This window comes from Schistocerca nitens, chromosome 2, assembly GCF_023898315.1.
Source record: "Schistocerca nitens isolate TAMUIC-IGC-003100 chromosome 2, iqSchNite1.1, whole genome shotgun sequence".
NCBI lineage: Eukaryota > Metazoa > Arthropoda > Insecta > Orthoptera > Acrididae > Schistocerca > Schistocerca nitens.
This window is the reverse complement of record NC_064615.1, coordinates 392,018,991-392,041,328: the sequence shown is the minus strand read 5'-3', so window position 1 is coordinate 392,041,328 and position 22,338 is coordinate 392,018,991. Positions and strand designations below refer to the sequence as shown.

The window sequence follows — 22,338 nt, the reverse complement described above, 5'->3', positions numbered from 1 at the left end:
CGTGGAAACTATTAGCTCTAGAGAACTGGCAGGGAACACAATTGTATGGGATGGGGGCTGAAGCACGTAGTAATAACAGTTGTAAGGAAAGGACAATTTTTGATGTGTTTGTACTGAGAAAATCTGATCTGTATCACAGGATTGAAGTGCCGGATGCTATTAATGGCCACAGGACAGTTATTTTAAGTTAGTGGGAATAGTTAAGTTTTTGTGGCACCAGATAAGAAATACAATTACAGCTTAATACAGTAGCAGATCTGCAAGCATTTCTGATAGAAAAAATGGAATTTCTGACTGACAACTACGGAAAGTTTGAAGAAAAAATGTGGTGGCAAACGTTTGGATACAAAAACAATCTATTTTTGACAATATAATATAATTGGGGCTTTCCTGGTATCCATAAGTCTTCAGCCCCTCGTTTGGTCTTAGATGCAATCATGACATCTTTACCATGAGGTGAAGCTGACCTATTAATATTCTTGGAATCCGTGAATACCTTCTCCAAATGAAGTTTCACATGGTCCTATTCAAAATCCCATGCCACTTTCCTTGATGTTGATCTTGTCCTCACCGAAGGCCAGCTACACAGTTCTGTTCACATTAAACTTACTAACAAACAACAGTACTTACATTATGATAGTTGTCATGCTTTCCATGTCAAACATTCCCTCCCTTCGGCGAGGATGAGATCAACATCAAGGAAAGTGGCATGGGATTTTGAATAGGACCATGTGAAACTTCATTTGGAGAAGGTATTCACAGATTCCAAGAATATTAATTGGTCAGCCTTGACATTTGAGGTGAACATATTTGTTTGGATGCAGACTCTTTACAGCAATGCAACACCATACTCACCTTTGTCTTCACTAGACGTGGTTACCCCACCAGCCTAGTTCAAAATCAAATTTCCCAGGCCATCACATCCAATCCTGGTACTGCTGATCGCTCCAAAAAACAACTTCAGAGCACACCACTGGTCACTCAGTGTTATCCTGATCAGGAACATATTAATCAGCTATTTTAACAAGGCCATGACTTCTTAAAATCATGGCCTGAAATGATATCCATTCTGTCTGAGATTTTGCCCACCACACCTAGAATTGCTTTTCGTTGCCCTCCCAGTCTCCTTCTGCGCCCATCTTACTACTCTATGGCTCCTACCCCTGTAACCGTTCCTGCTGAAAGACTTGCTGTATGTACCTTCCCACCGCCACCTACACAAGCCCTGTAGCTGGAAAACATTTACCATCAAAGGGAGTGCCACCTGTGAAATGACACATCATATACCAGCTGTTCTGTAAACATTGTTCGATTTCTTGCATCTGCACGCCTACCACCAGATTATCAGTTAGAATGAATGGGCATAGGCAGAGGGTGTACACAGGTAACACACAGTATCCTGTTGCAGAGCATGCTCCACAACAAGTCAGTCAAGACCTCGGTGCCATCTGGGTTCTTGTCCCAGATACCAATTTCTCAGAACTTTGCAGGTGGGCACTAGTACCACAACATGTCCTGGGTTCTCGCCACCCACCTGGCCTTAATGTACATTAATTTCTCCCATCTCAGCATCTCTTCACAGTAACTACTCCTTTCTTCATTCTGTTTTATTTTCTGATCTGTCTATTTTTCACCATCCCCCCTCCCACCCCTGGTACGTACAGTGCAGTTAGCTTTTAATTCTTATTAACTCATACACAATATTTTAGCAGTAATTCCTGTTTTGTGTATTACTGTGTCTTCCACGTTTAAGTGGTCATGTTATCAAATCTCACCCGGTGCAGTCCCCCACAATCAGTCTTTCCTTTTCATCCCATCTGATAAGTCTCTCCTGACCTGTGGTTCTGGATGACGTTTCCAAACTCTATTTCTTTTCCTAGATGTCTTCAATCCTACCCCTCTTCCTTCCCTTCCAATCTTTCTGCCAGAAGAAGGAGCCACTGGCTCTGAAAGCTTACCTAATTGTAACTTTCTTTTATGTGCGTTTTCTGCCGCCGCTTGATGAGTAGATTTTTATCTATCCAATAACATTATATAAGTTATCATTATCATGATTATCATGCAGAAACATGTGGTCTTCAATCTGAAGTTTGGTTTGATGTGACTCTTTGTGTTGGTCTATCTTGTGTCAGCTTCTCTGTCTGTAGGCAACCTACATCCATTTGAACCTGCTTACCTATTCAGTTTACCCAACAAATCTTTAGCATTCTTCTGTACCACCGCATTTCAATAAACTTCTATTCTTTTCTTGCCTGAACTGTTTATTGCCCACTTTTAGTTTCTTGTACAATGCTACACTCTAGACAAATACCTTTGGTCAAAGACTTCCTGACACTCAAAGCTTTTTTTCCCCCCGGAAAGCCTTTTTTTTGTTATTGCTAGTTTGTATTTCATATCCTCTGTACTTCAGCCATCATCAGTTCAGAAAAAAAAAAAAAAAACCAAGCGCATCTACTACTTTTAGTATCTGATTTTCTAATTTAATTCCCTCAGCATCACTAAATTTGGTTTCACTACATCCCATCACCTTCATTTCACTTTTGTTGATTTTCATCTCCTAAACTTGAAATTCAAGACACCATTCATTCAGTCCAACTGAAAATTCTTTCCCGTCTCTGGCAGTATTAAAATATGAGGGTTGGAACTTAAATAGTGGCAACTATTTATTCACAACCGATACAAAAGAGTTACATGTTTGCACCTGTTACTGACACAAGAATCACCATAACTTTTACCATACTGGGGCTCTGATGTACTTTCTACTTTTGCGGCTACCCATAATGACGCTATTCGTTGGATTGGCATTTCAGTTGTGGCTTTTATGATGTGGCCCATGTCATCCAGTGCTACGATACAGCATAAAAAGCCTCTCCTTTGCGCTCATAACACTCCAAGTGTGTCTGAGCAGCGTCATAATGAATCCATTTCTGCATTTCCGTCAAGTCATGCAGAACCCATCGTGATGCTTGATTTGATTCTGAAGATGACAGAACCATTTCATGGCATTTGCTTCAGAACTGTTCCAGAGATTCGACAGGCAGTAGACCGCTCCATATTGGTTGGGAATAAATAGTTGCCACTATTTAAGTTCCAACCCTCGTATAATCAGCAGACCTCAAACTTTATATTTCTTCTTCTTAAACTTCTATTCTTTTTAGGAACTTTCTCATTGGTTTCCTTTCCTGCCTACTCAACTTACAAATTGAATAGCTTTTGGGATAGGCTGCAATCTTGCCTCTCTCCCTTCTCATTTATTGCACTCCTTTCCTTCAACTCTTATAACTACAGAATGGTTATTGTTCAAGTTGTAGATAATTTTTTGCTCCCAGTATTGTATCTCTGCTTCCTTCAAAATTAAAGAGAGTATATAGTCCAGTCAACATTGTCAGAAGCTTTCTTTAAAACTAAAAATGCTGTGTTTGCCTTTTTTTAACCAATTTTCTTGGGCAGTCTGTAGTCTCAATGTTGTTTCGCAATTCCTAGATCTCTCTGGAACCCAAACTATATGTTTACCAGGAGAAATAATTTTGTCACGTTACGTTCTCCCAAGGATCTTGGCAATTCAGCAGGAAAGTTGTCAACTTCAGGTACCTTTGTTGACTTAGGTCTTTCAGTGTACCATCAAATCCTTCTCACAACATTGTATCTCCCATCTCATCCTTATCTACTTCCTGTTTCCTCTCCCTATTATTATCTTCATGTTTGTTTTCTTCATATAGGCCTTCTGTATATTCCTTCTGCCTTTCACTCTTTCCTGGTTTTCTTAGTTCTGGCTTGGCATAAGAGCTCTGATGTTTGTGCATCTTCAGCTGTCTTATATGTGGTATCTATATTTCCTATAATTGTGCATGCTTCTACAGCCATGCATTTCTCCTTTTGTGCTTTGCCATTTGCACTTTTTCAGATTTATTTTTTAAGTGCCCTTATTCCTGTTCATGTGCTTACGTTTCCTGTATTTATATATTTCTCCTTTCATCTGTTAAATGTAATATCTCACACGTTATCCAAGGTTTCTTGCTGGGACTTACGTTTTTGTGTAGTCATTTCACTATGCTGTTCACAGTAGTTTATCCACATTCATATTTTCTTGTTAGTTATTAAACTTACTCCTGCATTAGTCTTGTTTGATTTAATGCTTATAACCCTATAATCACCTGACCAGAAATCCTGATGTTTCTGCCATTGCACTTAAATAATTCCCATTGTATTTAACTTCAATCTACCCATTCTAATGTACCGTTACAATTTGGAGCACTTCTTCTTCTTCTTCTTCTTCTTCTTCTTCTTCTTCAGTACTACAGCCCTTGGTGGAGCTTGGCCTCCTCAGCAATCTTCCTCCATATCTCTCTGTTCTCAGCTTTTTTTCTTCCTTCCACAGATCCCCATCTTGGCAAGGTCAGCCAGCACATTGGCCATCCATCTAGCCCTTGGTCTGCCCTTCCTTCTAGTGGATTACAGTCTGTCATTCATTATTTGTTTGGGCATCCTGTCTTCTGTCATCCTCTCTATATGTCCTAACCAAACCTTAGCAGCTATGTCCAAAGTTTTATATTCTTTGAGATTTGATAAATTTCACTATATCTTTCACTTGTATAAACTCTTGTATTTCACGATTGTATCTCCTCTCTCTCAGGCCAATAGATTTTTTGTAAGATTTTCCTTTCAAATGTCCTTACGCTCTTACTTACTTGTCCATGTTTCTGATCCATATGTGGCAACAGGTCGCACAAGGGGATAGTGTACTCTCAGTTTAGTTGTTCTTGTGGTTAGAGAGTTCTTGAGCATCTTAAGGTCTGTATAATAGGCTTTGTTTCCTGCTTGTATCCTTTCTCTAATACATTATCTCATACTGTTATCATTGGTTAGGAGGACACCTAAATAATGGAAGCATCTAACACCTTTGAAGCTTTTGAGATCTTCAGGTCCTGTGATGTTCGTCTAGCTTCAGAATTGGACATAACCATATATTTTGTCTTGCTTTCATGTACAATAAGTCCAATTCTTGTTCCTTCTGCTTCCATTTGTCCATATATTTCTTTAAATGATGTTACATCCCTTGTCACGATGGCAATATTGTCTGCATATGTGCATATCCGGCTGGACATCATCATTATCGTTCCTCTTTTATCTACTTTTTGTATGATACTATGCAGTGCTAAGATAAACAGGACCGCAGAGAGGCCATCATCTTGTCATTCTGTTATTCACATTTGCTTTTGTATCCTTTATTGTTAGCTCCATTGACCTTACCAGTTTATCACAGTTATTCACTTTTGCTTTTGTATCCTTTATTGTTAGCTCCATTGACCTTATCAGTTTATCACAGATGACCAATTCTTTCAGACTTTTGTGCAATGCTGGTTGTTAATACTATCGAAAGCTTGTTTAATGTCAACGAACAGGAAGTGGAGATCCATATCATATTCATAAAATTTTTCCGTTATTTGTCTAACAACAAACAACTGGTCAGATGTACCTCTGTTTGGTCAGAATCCACATTGGTATTCTCCAAGTATCTTTTCAGCGCACTTCTTTATTCTTTTGTTCAGCACTCCAGAGAAAATGTATTTGGTAGGGTTATGCCTCTATAGGTTTCACAATTGAGCTTTTCTCCTTTCTTATGTATTGGGCATTTTATTCCACTCCTCTGGCATGCTTTCTTTTACCCATATGTTCTTTGTTAGTTTAAATATTTCACGTCATAGAGATTTCCTCCCCGATTTTATTAGTTCTGACACGATCCTATCTTCACTGAGTCCATGGTTATTTTTTAGTTTATTTATCACTGTTTCCACTTCCAGCATTGTTGGGTTTTGTACCTCATCAGTTTAAGTTTCTCTTGGCTCTGGGTTCTCTTCCTGTAATTCAGGAAGCTGGCATTCGATTCTCTGAACTGTAGAATGCCCAGTTTGCTTTTTCCATGTTTGTATGTTAGCATTTACATTCAAAAACATAAATTTGGACAGCTGGACAGAGAAGACTACGCGTTAATCAAGCTTTCTGTTCACAGAAGCTTGTATTATCAGTCCCAGAATAGTGTACATTCATCCTGGTAATCCTGTACAGCATGACTTGGATTACAAATGATTATTCTTTTAAGTTCACTTTCTTTCAAATTATCTGAATTGTTGTAGGTGAAACTTTTTCACCTGACAATATCTTTCATACTATTGCAACTGTATGTCATTTGACTAGTACAACATTCAATAGTAGTATGAACTATTCAACATTTACTATGACTCTATTTTCTGGCTATATATGCATCATTTTCCTTTCTCTGTTTCGGAACTGTAGGTTTCAGTAAGAAATATGATCTAGTCACATCTTTTTTTATAGATTGTTGACAATAGATGGATTATTGTTTTTATTTCTGCTTTGAGTTAAACAGGTTTTGAGGAAATAATAAACATTAATTAGTGGTGATGATTGAGATCTTGATTGCATGCTTTTCAATGGCTATTTTTAGGCAGGTATCCCTGGATTTGGTTGTTGGGCTCAGGATGCAAGAGGTGATATTGATGCTGTAGCAGTGTCATCATCTGGTTGCGGAGAACAATTAATACGTACTTTCCTTGTTAAAGAGACAGCTACAATGTTGGAAGAAAGCATTTGTGCAGTTAGAGGCCTAAAGGATGCATTGAAACTGAAATATTTAGGTAAGTCTTCGATTGTGTTAAACATAAGGTATTATTAGGCACATATGACATTAAATGAATTTCTAATGATAACAGCCAATAGGATTAACATGGATTCAAAAAGAGGGATAATAATATAATGAAGTATGGAAACTTTACATTGAATTCCTCAGTGAAAAATGTTGGATGAGTGCAGAATGACAGAAAAAGATTGCAATTGTTTTGTAAACCACATGTAACATTATACCGATGTTCGGTATTAAGAAATAAATATTAAAATCTAGACAATATGTAATAATTGCATATTTGACATTCCAATTTAACTGTGAAGAATTGTGTTGCTAAGATCATTCCGTCCTAGCAGTGAATATATGCAGAACCATTTCTCATTTCTGTGTTGCACTTGCTAACTCTTAGTGTGGTCTGTGGTTCCATTTTATTTGAAGATTTATTTAATGCATTATATGCTCCATCTTATGATAATGACTTAAAAGCCAAATGAATACTGATAAATTTTTAATTTTGACAATAAGTTGACAGCCATGGTGGAATCACAGCCGTAAACTTGAAGAAATTCATAGTAGCTGTGAAAGCCAACATAAAAGAAAGAGATTAAAATATTAAAACTGTCAATATCAAAATGTCAAATTAAACTGTAACATTTTTTTTGAATGGAGTACCACATCGTAGCGTAAGTTGCAATTTGGAGAGTCCTATGTTGCAATTCATTAAAATGTCATTGAAGTAAATGACTGACCATAACAACAAAAAATTATGTGCATGTCTGAAGGAACAGACACTATAATTAATCCACAACAGTACAAAATGTTTTGAAATTAATTCGCTGACTGCAAATTCCATGACATCAGATGTATTAGTTATGTAGGAGTATTGACACAAGAAAATTTTTGCTGGATCAGGACTTGAACCTGGATTTCCTGCTTATTGTGGGTGGTCACCTTGACCAGTTTGGCTATCCATATACATTCCCCGGACTGACCCAAACTTCTGCCTGTCACACTGTCTACATCTGTATACTGTAGTTGACTAAATTCATCACCTAATGCTCATAGCATTACTCGTATTCCCGCAACATGGAGGATGAGACAGCGTTGAATCAAGACCCATGTTATCACCATTGTGTGCCGACCTAGGCTTGTAATACTTACACACATGATGTAGAAACGATGACCTGTAGAAGTTTAGATTGGTCCCAAGAGCATGCATGGATAGTTGTTAAGGCAACTGCTCGCAATGAGTGGGAAATTCCAGTTCAAGTACCGATCCACCACAAATTTTCATATGTTACTATTGAGTAGTAGATCTCTATCTAATACAGCTGATGTCAATGAATTAATAGTCAGAATTAACTTCAGAACCAAACAATTGTTTACAATATGGTACTCCACTTTCTAATTTCAGTAAAAGAGAAACAAAAGGTAAATCGCCAGTACAAAGTCTGGTTTGAACACCATAATGCTTTATTAATCTTGTGTGTCATTGCCTTCCTTTGAATTCTGAAGAGGCTTATCTATCCAGCTACAGAGAGATCTGTATTTTAACAAAGACTGTGAATCATGGTGGTGCAAATTGGCATTTTTCACTTATAAAAATAATTGCCAAAGATGAAACAAGCAATATATGTGACAGAAAAATTCTAGGACTGATTAAGGCTTGAACTAGGTTTGTTGTCTGACACCTACCCACTGACCTTCTGATCTACTCATAGTTGATGCAGGAATGTCAACTCCTAGCCACTTCCTAAGTACTACCCATGTCTAGAACATATATCTTTTACACCATTCTGTTTAAAAAATTATGATGTAAGACAGTCACAAACCACATATGTAATGTAGGGCAGCATACAAACATATAAAACTCTTGTGATGAATAATGTTATTCATGATAAAGATTGTGTTCATTTCATTGGAGCACTTGATCATCAGTGCACATACCATATCTCTCTCTCTCTCTCTCTCTCTCTCTCTCTCTCTCTCTCACTTCAAAACCCCACTTTTCCTCATGATGCAGCCTGACTGGAGCAAATAGGGTAGCAGGATGGGGAAGACAGAAGATGTTGGGAAAGACTGGAGTCAAGGTAAGGAAAGCTTCCAAGGAGGTGGAAGACCAGCACCGACTAAGAAGGTAGGATCACAAGATAGAACAGACCACCAAGGAGACACAAAAGCATGAAAGGTGATCAGATGACTTTAATTGAGAGAAATGGTCTGATAAAAAAAAATGGAGTGAGGAAATTAAGAAAGAAAGAGTAGATAACGGATGTAACAGAGTGAAGTATGAAACTAATTAATAATGCCATCTCAGATAAATTTGGTTTTGCAGGTAACATGTGGAAAAATGTTTATAGATAATTGTATATCTTTGTTCTGATGTTATTTTTTGTTATCTAGAGTCTCCTTTGAGCCTCAAAGAGGAGGAGAAACTTGCTGGCCTGATAGTACTAAAATATAATCCCTTGAAAGACATTGGAGAATTTATTTGGGGACATACAACAAAGACAATGTGTGTTGGTCTCATGAGTACGGCATACAGCCATCCTATGGTAAGTCGTAGATTCACCATAAAGTAACTTCACATTTGTAGTTATATTCGTAAAATAAATCGCAGAAACTTTAAAATGTGAAGATTCGCAAGTTCAGTTGCAGAGAATGACTGGTATTGTTAGACATTATGTGCAGTTTACTTACCTGGTCAACAAGAGATATGTACTCCTTTATTCCAGTAATTAACACAATTAATCTATTGTTTTAGTTTCTCCTTTTTCCCACACACAGAATTTGTAAGGTAGAATACAGGCATTAAAAAAAAAAAAAAAAAATATGCCTGTGCTGGCAATGGCATTCTAGAATTTTGCTATGACATGTTAAAGAAACAATGCCTTTCTCAGCAGTGGCACTCTATAATTTTAGTATTACTTGTTAAAGAAATGATATCTTTGTTTGAGTATGTTTTACTTTGCGTTTTACACTTTCCATGGCTTGTTATTCATCCTTATTACCAGCCATTGTCTTATAATCTGCTATGTTTCGCCTTCCACACTAATGTTTCCATGTTCAAGATAATTCTTCCACTTGTGGCAGATTTAATTCTGAACCCACTATGGTGTACAAGGTTTTCATTTTCCTGAAAACCTTCATTGCATTCATCTTTGTAAATTGCATTTGGTTGCTAGTTGAATCTACTTTCATGTGTTCACAATTTTCATGCTTTTAGGCAACAAAATGAAGTTTAGTGTTTAATGTCTCGTCCATTTAATGTGGGAGGGAAGTTGAATGCCATCTGCCCAAGTATGAGTTCCATGTCTTATCACTGCATCACATCCCTCAGTGTTTTATATAACTTACCTCAAAAATGCTTTGTTTAGGAAAAATAAATAACATACAACAAGTGGATAAGATTACAATAATAATTTAAGTAATTGATAATAATTCTAGTACTAGGTCCAATAAAATAGTGTTTGTAATTGGTAGGTTCAACATAAGTTCTAGTAATTAAATAACAGGACTTCAATAACAAATATGATTTATTGCAGAAAAAGATAGAATTAATAATGCCTGACAGAAAATGATCTCGTGTAAATTTTTAAAATGTAAAAAATCTTTTTTCAAAAATCTTTTAATTGCCTACATTATGTACATATATGAAAATTAAAATTTGATGACTAGACTACTTTCAGTTGTCAATGCAACCATCCTCAGATCTGCAAACAAGCACAAAAACAGAAAATTACCATAAAAAAACCTTTTTTTTATAAAGTAATCTTCAGGCTCAAAATGTTTGAGGGAAATGCAGATACTAAGATAAGGGTTCTAACTTCAAACACAACCTTTATTTGAGTCAGGCTGCAGCTGGTATAAGACAGTACAAAAAGTATTTGCCCACTAGATGCTACTGGCTTCCTGCTGCAGGTGACTGAGGTGCTGTGTACAGTTGACAGCCTCGGATGGAAGTGCCTGGAGTGTTGTGTGTGCCATGGCCATAATGGCGGAGTTCTAGTATTGTGTGGGGTACTACACTCTTCCCTCCTTGGGGAGAGAGAGTGGGGGGGGGGGGGGGGTCATGGATGCTGGGCACTTCTGTGATGCTCTGGGGGTTGACATGTCTCTGGTGTCAGAATATAATCATCCTGGAGATGAACATGTCTTGATCTGTGCAAACAAGTGCATAGTGGTGGAAGTGGCAGGAGCACAGACTTGGTCTTCCTCCCCCTCCCAGAGAGCAGGCAGAGGACCCCAGCTCCTCATAGTAAGAGGACGTGTCAACACTGGGCACTGCGGTGGGGGCCACGGGCTGGGGAGCCATGGTGTTTGGAGGCAACATAGGTGGTGCTAGCAGGGGTATGGCAGGGAAGGCGGTGCCAACGTCAGTGGAGGAGGCGCCTGTGGCAACACCTGTGGATGCACCGATAAAGCCTCGGCATCCTCAACTGCAAGATCGGGCACTGCAGGGGTAGTGAGAGACGGAGCCACGTTGCCCATTTGTGCCCGAGAAACTGATGGAGCAGTGGCAGACCACTTCAGGAGGGTGGGCAGGCACGACTTGGGCAGCTTGCTGCTCGTGACGGATGGTGATGCCAGTGGAAGAGGTGCTTGTGCAGAGGGCCACTATGAGTTGTTAGTGCCTTGCTGGGAGCACAGCTGATTGGAATGGCACACCACATGGTGCTCATCGATGTGCACCATGAACACATGTTATTCACACTGGCTGTGGATGATACCTGCAAGCCAACGCAGGTGTCATCCAAACCCTGTTTCAGACTGGAGTGCTAGGTGCAAATCATGATGACGTCATGTAATGGCATGATTAATTTTGCTCAGCCTAAGAAAGTGTACACTCACTTAGTGGCAAATTTCTTCTTCTTCTGACTGGTCTACATTCCTTCCCTGTTAAAAATGAATGATCATCTTCTACTGGAAAAGCTGTTGTAGAACTAGTGGTATTATATGAATCTAGTGGGTGCAACAATTGTTTTTTAGTATCAGGTTAACTGAGCGATTAATTGAAAGGTAGTTTATGAGTGAAAAGTTCAATATATTAGCACTTGTTGATACAAAAACAGTGCTAAGCCTGTCCTGATCTTGAGTTCTAATTTTAACACTCACATGCAATCATAGACATTTGTAATAGCCAGCTTATGGTATCAACCCAAATATAATACCAGAAAGGAGTACAAAATGGATTATCTGTGACAGAATCCTCGCTCAAATATTGCACAGTTTCACCACTACGAATCTTTACTTTGCGGTACAGCTTGTATAATGTGCTGCATGGATTTTAGTTATTGAAAAGACACAGTTTACATATTAAAATTGGAATTTCATGTGTTTGTTTTTCTCACACATTCGCACCCATTTTGCGGCATTCCACACTCATGTTTTAATCATTATTCTGCAAAATTATCCCACCTATTCAGAGCTGCTTGTATCCGCATCCGGACATGATGATGGATGAGCTCTGCACTGACTCCTTAACCTTCACAAAGCAATTCTTTAGCCCACAAAATTAATGTGAACATACTGTCGTCTGATCGGCTGATACACATCGTAGCCAATCCAATATTAGTGTTAAACTGCGAAATCCTGCAACTTTTATCTTTGACCCGTCACAACTTAATAGCTTTCTTGAATAATTTACTAAATGAACCAATTTAGAAAATCCACAGTTATAAAAATAAATCCTCCTTTAAATAATAGAATCATCATAAAATACAGGGTGTACATAAAGTCCGGGAACACTTTCAGTTATTTATTGCACAAGAACCAAACATTGTACAGAAACCCTGAAAGTTTTTTTTTTTCCATGTATACTACCATAGCGTAGTTTGGTAATTTGTGGTTAGACAGCACGCTAGTCGCAAACATGGCGAGTTCAGGTGCAGAGCGAGCTTTCTGTGCGTTGGAGTTCGAAAAAAAAGTGTGCTACAGCTGTTCAGCGGATGTTTAGAACCAAATACGGTAAGAAGCCACCAACAAGAAAGGCCGTTTACCACTGGTACAACAAATTCATTACAACGGGTTGCTTTTGCCTGGCAAAGAGACACGAACATCCCAGTTTGAGTGAAGTGAATGTCGAGCGCATACGAGAGACATTCATAAGGTGTCCAAAGAAATCGGTGCATTGTGCGTCCCGTGAACTTGAAATAGCTCCAATGACAGTGTGGGAAGTCCTGTGACAGAAGCTGTCTATGAAACTGTTCAAAATGGAGCTAGTGCAGAAGGTCAGCGATGATGACAAAGACAAGCGTTTTGAGTTTTGTTCTCAATTGCAACAATTGAATGAGGATGGGGATGGCATTGTTGATCGCTTAATTTTTAGTGACGAAGCTACCTTTCACACTAATGGGAAAGTGAACAGGCATAATTGCATCCACACGAATGCATGGAATTTGAGCGTGATTCCCCAAAGGTAAATGTTTTTTTTTATGCCTTGTTACGTCGAAAACTGTACAGCTCATTCTTCTTCGACGAGAACACTGTCACTGGATATTTCTGCTTGGACATGTTGCAGCAATGGCTGATGCCTCAAATGCAATCGGACATTGTTCATCTTTCAGCAGGATGGGTCTACACCCCATTTTCATTGTGAAGTTCGTGGGTACTTGAACACTGAGCTGCTGCATCGATGGATCAGCCGTGCTAGAGAAGGTGACAGCTGTTTCATGAAATGGCCTCCCCGATCATCAGATCTCACTCCATGTGACTTTTTCTGTGGGGACACTAGATCTGGTGTATGTACCGCTTCTACCATGTGATGTAGCAGAGCTCTAGGAGAGAATATGGGAAGCGACTGCCACTGTCGATGATGCCATGCTGGGACGGGTATGGTAAGAATTTGATTCCAGAATGAGATTTTCACTCTGCAGCGGAGTGTGCGCTGATATGAAACCTCCTGGCAGATTAAAACTGTGTGCCCGACTGAGACTCGAACTCGGGACCTTTGCCTTTCGCGGGAAAGTGCTCTACCATCTGAGCTACCGAAGCACGACTCACGCCCGGTACTCACAGCTTTACTTCTGCCAGTATCTCGTCTCCTACCTTCCGAACTTTACAGAAGCTCTCCTGCGAACCTTGCAGAACTAGCACTCCTGAAAGAAAGGATATAGCGGAGACATGGCTTAGCCACAGCCTGGGGGATGTTTCCAGAATGAGATTTTCACTCTGCAGCAGAGTGTGCGCTGATATGAAACTTCCTGGCAGATTAAAACTGTGTGCCCGACCGAGACTCGAACTCGGGACCTTTGCCTTTCGCGGGCAAGTGCTCTACCATCTGAGCTACCGAAGCACGACTCACGCCCGGTACTCACAGCTTTACTTCTGCCAGTATCTCGTCTCCTACCTTCCAAACTTTACAGAAGCTCTCCTGCGAACCTTGCAGAACTAGCACTCCTGAAAGAAAGGATATAGCGGAGACACGACTTAGCCACAGCCTGGGGGATGTTTCCAGAATGAGATTTTCACTCTGCAGCGGAGTGTACGCTGATATGAAACTTCCTACAGATTAAAACTGTGTGCCCGACCGAGACTCGAACTCGGGACTTCCGTCTCTTACTTATGTAGACATGACGCCTCAGTGTCGCTGCAGGACTCCTGCCCAGGAATGGTAGATGGAGCTGCATCCACAGCTGCCAGCTGTTCAAGAGCTAAGCTGGTCTCTTGTCCCCAATTGGAGTCTTTCTGTAAGAACTGAGAAAAAACGTAGGAGCATCTTCCACCAGGAGTTTCATGACAAACTGAAGCATTGGCATATTCTATGAGGTTTTGGGATTGTAGCCAGATCATGTTGACTTCTTGCTACAATATTTCGGCTGGCAACTGTCCAGACATTATCAAGTGAATGTCCACCACTGGAGTCTGGTAGTTCACGGTATTGGCTTTATAGCAAAAATTGGTGTGGAAACGCATGCGCATTGGTGGCCATGACAGGAGTGTCCTCTGTCAATATCCATGCCCTTTGCAAATGCTGTTCTACCTGTGGTGCGCAGGCCCATGCATAAAGGTGAAACTACATGTCCGCTCTCTGTTGGAATGCACGCTCATGTTGCTGAAAACAAACATCAGTTGTTTCCTAGACATGTCATTATGAATAAAATGTTTTCTCTCAGAAGATATTAAAGAGATCACCGGGTCCTAAGCAATGTCCAGTTGAAAGCAGTCATCCCAATTAACGAGATTTTGGGCTAGATGAATTTCCACAGACTCTTTAATTACTGAATCCCAAAACGAAAGCAGACTCCAGTGGCGGATGGTCACCTGAAGGTGGCTGGATGGGTGCCATCTGAAATATTGTGGCAAGAAGTCAACATGATCTGGCTGCAATCCCAAAACCTTGTAGAATATTCAGTATGCCAGGAAAACTTCAAGAATCAAAGCATTCGTGTTTTTAAGTTCTGCACGGGGTGTTCTGTCTCGCCATTGGATTGTGGACAAAAAGGTGTGCTGTGAAATGGCAGATGCTATTGTGGGGGCAAAAATATTTAAAGCATTGAGCCACAGCTGGCCGGGGGGGCCGAGCGGTTCTGGGCGCTACAGTCTGGAACCGCGCGACTGCTACGGACGCAGGTTCGAATCCTGCCTCGGGCATGGATGTGTGGGGTGTCCTTAGGTTAGTTAGGTTTAAGTAGTTCTAAGTTCTAGGGGACTGATGACCTAAGAAGTTAAGTCCCATAGTGTTCAGAGCCTTTTTTTTTTTTTTTTTTTTTTAATTGAGCCACAAATTGAGGTCCATTATCTGAAACTACCATATGAGGCACATCTTCACTAGAAAAACTTGTTGACAGCACCTTGCTTCTGCTATAGTAGATGGACAATGAACAACAAAAGGAAACTTGGAAAAGGCATCAACAACCAACAGTCAAAAAATTGTCCAATATAGATCCACGAAAATCTATACAGATTAGTTCCCAAGGTAGTGTGGCTGCTGGCTAAGGAAAAGACACCGCATGCAGTGCCAGCTGTTGTTTGGAACACTGGCAGCTGGCCATGACCAGGTGCTTCAGTTTGCAGTTAATGCCAGGCCAGAATATGTGCCCAATGCGAATTTTTAGTGTGGGAGGCTACTTAATGACCTTGATTTAGCAGAATGATAACCTCCTCTGCACAGCTGTACAGAAACCACAACACTGAGAATACCCCCTTCCATCAACAAGAGCTTACAAGTTTTGCTACGGGACTGATGCCCGGCCCAGTGCTTGGTCAGGTCACAGATCATGCACAAGTCTTGTTTAAGCTCTGTGTCTTCCGCAGCTACCATTGTTGCGGTTCCGGAGCTGGTAATGGGTAAACCATCAACAGTCTCTTGCTTCCTTGTCAAGGAGAAAACACAAGTTCTTCCTTATCAAACAACGGATCGGATCGCATGGGAAGCCAAGACTGTGTGTCCACATTTGTGTGCTGTGACATAGGATGGAAAATGTATCACATAATTATACCTCGACAAAAATAAGACCCACATTGAAGGCAATGAGCGGCTTTGTTGGGTAAGGCAGCCAAAGTGTGAAACAAGGAAACTAAATGTTTATGATCTGTGATTAAGTGGAATTTCATACAACATAAGAATAGATGAAATTTTCTGACAGCATAAGCAATCACAAGGGATTCTTTTTCTACCTGTGAATAGTGTTGCAGCCATGATGAGCATTTTAGATGCAAATGCAATAGGTTGCTCAGAGCCATCCGCATGACAGTGGGCCAGAACTGCCCCCACTCCATACTGGGACTAAATGTTAACCAGTTTGGGAAGCTGCAAGACAAGGTGTGGAGTGTAACTTGATTTTGAGGAACATTTTTATGAAGCATCTGGTGCAGAGGGCGAGCCAGAGGGGCTGCATCCAGAAGAAACCTGTGATAATATACTGTTTTACCAAGGAATGTATGCAGTTCGTGCGAATTGGTTGGATGAGGCAAAGGCATAATAGTAGCAACATACCGTTCTAGTGGTCAAACATCCTGCCTGGAAAGTTCATGTTTGAGATAAATAACAGAGCATTGAAAAAACTGGGACTTATTAAGACTGCACTTAAAGCCTGCATGGTGCATAAGAGTAAAGCAACAACGGAGGTTACGTATGTGTTCTTCTATCATAGTGCCAGTGATGACTGTATCGTCAAGGTAACTGATGCAGCAAGGGACATAAGCCATAACCTGCTCCAAAAACTCTTGAAATATAGCTGGGGCACTAAACACCCTAAACATTAAATGTTGATGTTGATAAAGACCAAAAGGTGTGTTCACAACAATCTAATGTTTCAGTGCATCATGTAATAGAACTTGCAAGTAGGCTTCGGCTAAGTCAGTTTTGGGAAAAAATTGGCCCCAGCCAATTTTGCAAGTAACTCATCGGTTTGAGGCAAAGGCTAAGTGTCAATAACATACTCTGCATTTATGCTAACTTTAAAGTAACTGCAAAGTGGAGCTAACTCGACAGTTTTTATCACAATCACTAACAGAGTAGCCCACTCACTTGTTGAAACCGGTTGAACAATGGTGAGCGACATCAACTGATCTACTTCAGACTTTGCACGTTCGCATAAGGACACAGGTATGGGCCACACCCGGAAGAAGTGTGACCGAGCTGGAGGTTTAAGCATAACTTGTGCCACGAAATTGTTCGCACATCCTAAACTCTCAGAAAACAAAACCAAAAATTCAAAGCACAATGAATCCAGGGCTTGATAAGGAACGTGGCCTGACACAGGTTGCACAGAGACTGTAATAGAAAATTGCTAATAACCGCTAACAGGGATTGCTAACAATGAAGTATGTGATAGGATGGACTACAGATTTGTATGCCATTGTGGCAGTAAATTGACCAAGAATAGGAATATGCTGTTTATTGTAACTAACTGACAGTGTGTGATGAGAGCCAACATTTGAGAGTTGAGGGGCGAAGCAGCCACTCCAGTGTCCACTTGCAGCGACAATGGTTTGTTCATCAAAAACATTCCAATAAAGAGCTTATTGTGACTTGTAGATAGTGATGAAATAGAATTAATGTCCACATCCATTTGTTTGGAGGAAAGCTGAGAACAACAAACTGACACAATGCAGCCTTTCTTGCAACATTTGTGACATGATGTCCACTGCCTGGAGCATGCACCCCTTTCATTATGCACAAAACAAGAGGCACATGATGGAAGTACCACCCATTGTCCTTGTTGTGACTACTGGTAGGGTTGTCCGTTGTGGCCAGGTGTCCTGGTTTGCACAGCACTGACTTCCTCTTTGCTCGGTGAGCCTGTTGCTACGCACTGTTGTGGTTCATTGTCAGTGATGGTGATTTCCCGTGATGCCTCAGTTTGGTGGCTTGCTGCTGGGGTGACCTCACTAGATTGAGCAACCTCCATAACTTCTTGGATTCAGGGTCTGATTTTCATATTGAAACACACACTTATGAACTTCTTCATCCAGTGTGAGGCAGAAGATCATGTCGCGAACCATGGAGTTGGAATATGTTTCTTTAGAGCATTTAGCAATACAATAACACTTACAATTCAGACCCTGTAGCTCCGCTGCCCAAGGCCGATAATACGGATGTGGTTTCTTGCGGCACTGGTAAAACACTATGCAAGTACTAATAACATGGGTGCACGTATGATGATGATAAGACAACAAATTCCACATTTCATCAAATGAGAGTGAGCCCGATTTCTGCAAGGGGCCAACTGACACAACTGATACACATGAGAAGAAATCCACTACAACACAAAGCCTTACAAATATCCTGGTTTGTCACCCTGAATGCAGGAAAGTGCTGGCAGAGCCATTTTTCATAAGCTTCCCAATCTTGAGCAAAGTTGTCACATGGTGGAAACAGCATTAGGTGGAACAGACAACATAGCCACAAGGTTTTCCAAAGTGGCTGTAGCAAGTTGCTGCGGGATGGAGAAGTGATTGAAGTACCACTTCCATGGAGAAATTATATGAAAAAACACTCACTCACCTTGAGCACACACAAGTTCTTCTTGTTGCCACTCCAAACACAGTGAGAAATGTGTTTACAAAAAACCAACAATTTATGTCAGGGCATGACATGCTTAACGTAATCAGAATATTACAGTTTGGTAACAAGTAAAAGAGAGACTGGCTGGAACTGGTGCAAGAAAATATTAAGGGAATTCACCTGCTAGGGACACTGGCTTCCTTCTGCAAGTGGCTGAGACACCGTCCTGTGTCGGCGACATCAGGTGGAAGGGCCTGGAGCTGCTGAACGGCACGCTAATTGAATGTGCCACGCGCCACAGCCATACTGGTGGACATGTAGTAAAAGAGGCGGGTTAAATAAGAAATTTAGTGGTAACAGCAATATCAAAATTCTTTGCCTGTGGGAAGAGACAAAAACATACAATCTCCTTGGCAAAAATTTTTGTCCTATTTTATTGCCTTTTGTGTGATCTTCCCTTTAATTTTGTTACAGCTTTTAACTTTTGATTTAATTTTGTACTATGTACTGTATATTTGTCTGGTTTGTATATTTCTACAGGTGTAGAACCAGCCTAATTTTTATTGTGCTCTTACAACTAAAAAAATCTTTTTCCCCTGAACTCGCCTCTTATACAAATGCAAGTTACTGCATGATACGGTTTTTACTGGTACACATAGTTTTTGTTCAACCTACGTCTCACATAAGCATAGTCTGTTTAAAAATTTTCATTTGGTGTGGCACTTTGAGTTTGCATTTAGTTCAGTTCAAACATGATTTATATATAGTATTCATTCTATACTTCATATACTGACATTTTTGCTGTGAGTGATAGGTTTATGTATTTGTTTTTCCTTCAAACGTGAGAAGCTTGATGACTGCTTCATAATATTTTTTTTTTTTCTATGGTGATTTTCTGTTCTTGTGCCTGTTGGCTGATCTGAAGATGGTGGCACCAACATCTTAAACTAGTCTAGTCATCATATTTTAATTTTCATATATTTAAGCAATCTAGGCAGTTAAAAGATTTTTTTTAAAAAAAAGATTTTTTACATTTTAATGTTGTAGCTCAGTGGTTGTCTCCCTGTTCCACATATCCATTTATTTTATTTTTTTATCCTCAGCTTGATTAGTTCTTTGTATGATTTCTGATTAATGGTTTGACTCTCAGACTGAGATATTGAAGAAACAGAATTAGAAAAAGAGATGATCAGCCTTACCTTTGGTTCTCACTTGCTCATTTGCACTATTTTTTTTTTTTTAATTCTTGACAGGGGGTCTTCCAGTGAATCACCAGACACTTTGCTTCTGCATCATAATAAAAAATTCATGTTTCATGTCGTGTAATGGCATTTGTGAGCAAGTCTGGTGCTCCGAGTTCTTCTGTAGTATCAGAGCAAATTTGTTCCTCTGATCATCTTTTTGATTCTGAGTGTGGGTTTTCAAGACCATTTTTTGCAGAAACTTGTGTTATATTTAGTTCACCATGCAAATTTTGTCTTACTGTCTCTCTAGTATTGTTCACCTTAATTGGTGATCATACAAATGGTTAGACACTGGTCTTCCTGCACAGTGTCATTAATTTTCTGACTGTTTTCATCAGTTCTTGCAGAGACAAATTGACCAGGATATTCGACCTCTTCTTGACAATCAGAAAACCATTTGTGTCATTGTAGTAATTATACATGTGATATAGCATTATAACTAAACACCTTTAATGTTTGAAAACATTCGATTGCCAAATTTTTAACTACACAAGAAGTTGGAGGCTGATATTCTACTTGGCATTTAAACCAACCAAGATTGCGGTGCTACTTTGTAATAGTGTCCCCTATAAACAATGCTCCAAACACACTAAAACAGGCAGAAAAACAAAATGATGATTGATAGTTCCAGACTAGACTGGTCAACTACATTCCAAAACCAAACTCATCCCATGTGTCTGTCACAATGTGAGGTGCTCAGGCTCACTATTTAACAGTCATGCCTTTATAGTGTTTATGTGATTTAGAACAACTGATATAGTGCAAAAGTAAAAGATGTGTTTATATTATAACCAGTAATTCAGATTTTGACTAGCAGGGGATCAAGAACTTAATGTTGTGTTTTCTTCTTTTCAGAGTCGTGTTTCACTCAACACAAAGCCTGGAGAAATAGCAAAAGTTGAAGGGACTGCATTCAAATGTCGCGGGAAGTTTAACTGATGATGATTGAAGTTTTACTTCACATCATCCTCTACAATTCAAGTTCTGTTGTATCAGAGAACTAGATACTGGTTTATGGAGTGATTACTGATATGATCTGTCCAGCAACTGAACATGTTTTGTATGTGATCTCATTGGAACATGATGGATATTGTGCTGTTTTGTTACCAGTTGCACTTATCCTTAGGAGACTGTCTATTTGAAACTGAGATTTCCAAACAAACAATGTGCACCTCACCTTAAAATAAATTCAGCTGTAATATTTTAACAAGAAGTATTGTGTGTCCGAGCAAAGTGCAGCTATGAGATAACCCAGGACTCAATTTTAAATTTATTAATCCTGTTCCTTCATATATATGTAATTAGAGAAAACGAAGAAATCAGGTCTCTTTTAGTAATTAACTGTTTGCTCACACAAGTGACATTAAGATACATGACATCTAATCAATTCATTGATGATGTTAAACTTCATTCTTTGCAAGTACAGGAGAAACGAAGATTAAAAAAGAGTAGAATTTTATTTATTCAACATTTGACAAAAACTAGAGAGAAGCAATGACAGTAATACCACCAGTGATGGCATGAGTAGCTGGAGACTATCAAATCATTTGTATTTCAGAAAAATAAGATACTGAAATCTTGGTTGCTGCATTCATCTGATGTATTCATGTGTGAAAAAAGACATAAGGAAAATTGTAGGTTATGAATGTGTAGTGGGGAACAAGATATTAGTGGAGGCAATACAATAACAGTTTATTGACAGGATGAAAATCTCACAAGTAATGCAGAGTTATTACTTATCCAGTTAATGATACAACTGACCAATGTTGATGAACTAACAATCAGTGTAGCATGGGGCTATATTAAGTTTGTTTGGTGCATGCTTGATGTACACTAGCTCTGTGACAGGCTAAACTGCAGATTTATGCCATGATGTAGACAGGTGAATTTTACTTTTAATGTTCCAAATCAGGACCACAAGATCCAGCCAAGTAATCTGAGAAAATATGAAATTCACGGGAAATTATTTTGATGGTGTCACTCACCAACCGAACTGAGCAGATGTAACTGCAGAAATGTGCAAAATTTCACCTGTCAGAGATGAAAATGTGGTTCACATGAAATTGGAATAATTTTTATAATAATATTCCACTGTCAAGAATTTTCTGAAAGTTTTCAATGACGGTGTGCTGAAACGTTAAATCAGTGGTACAGACTGTTGAATGCAGTTGTAAAAATTGATTGTTGGGTAAATTATTCAAGAACCTAAGATATCTGCTGCTCTGAACTAAATAAGCTACAAATCCAATCCGAATGTGAGGGCTATCCCCCCCCTCCCCCCCTCCACACATTCTCTAATTCTGCCCTTCACAGTACTGAAAGTTGGACCAGAGTTTCACAGATATTTAGGTCCAAAAATAATATAAATGACAAAGGATCTTAAACTGAGTGTTATGAGAGAAGAATAAGGGGTGGAAATGAATATTTGGCTTCTTTTATTGAAATAAACAACTTAGGCAGATAGTAACTGTCATGCATTACAACAGTACACAAAGTGTTAC

General features: G+C 39.5%; 1 protein-coding gene across 2 annotated transcripts in view; it reads left to right on the top strand.

Annotated features, from left to right (window-relative positions):
• Nucleotides 1-21,050, top strand: part of LOC126236238 (threonine aspartase 1) — a 51,844-nt gene extending 30,794 nt beyond the window's left edge. For both annotated transcript variants that reach the window (XM_049945380.1, XM_049945379.1), the window contains 3 exons: nucleotides 6,467-6,656; nucleotides 9,047-9,198; nucleotides 20,693-21,050. In XM_049945380.1, the coding sequence (XP_049801337.1) occupies nucleotides 6,467-6,656; nucleotides 9,047-9,198; nucleotides 20,693-20,776 (426 nt within the window). In that variant the 3' untranslated portion in view covers nucleotides 20,777-21,050. The remainder of the gene's footprint in view (nucleotides 1-6,466; nucleotides 6,657-9,046; nucleotides 9,199-20,692) is intronic.
• The last annotated feature ends 1,288 nt before the right edge of the window (nucleotides 21,051-22,338 follow it).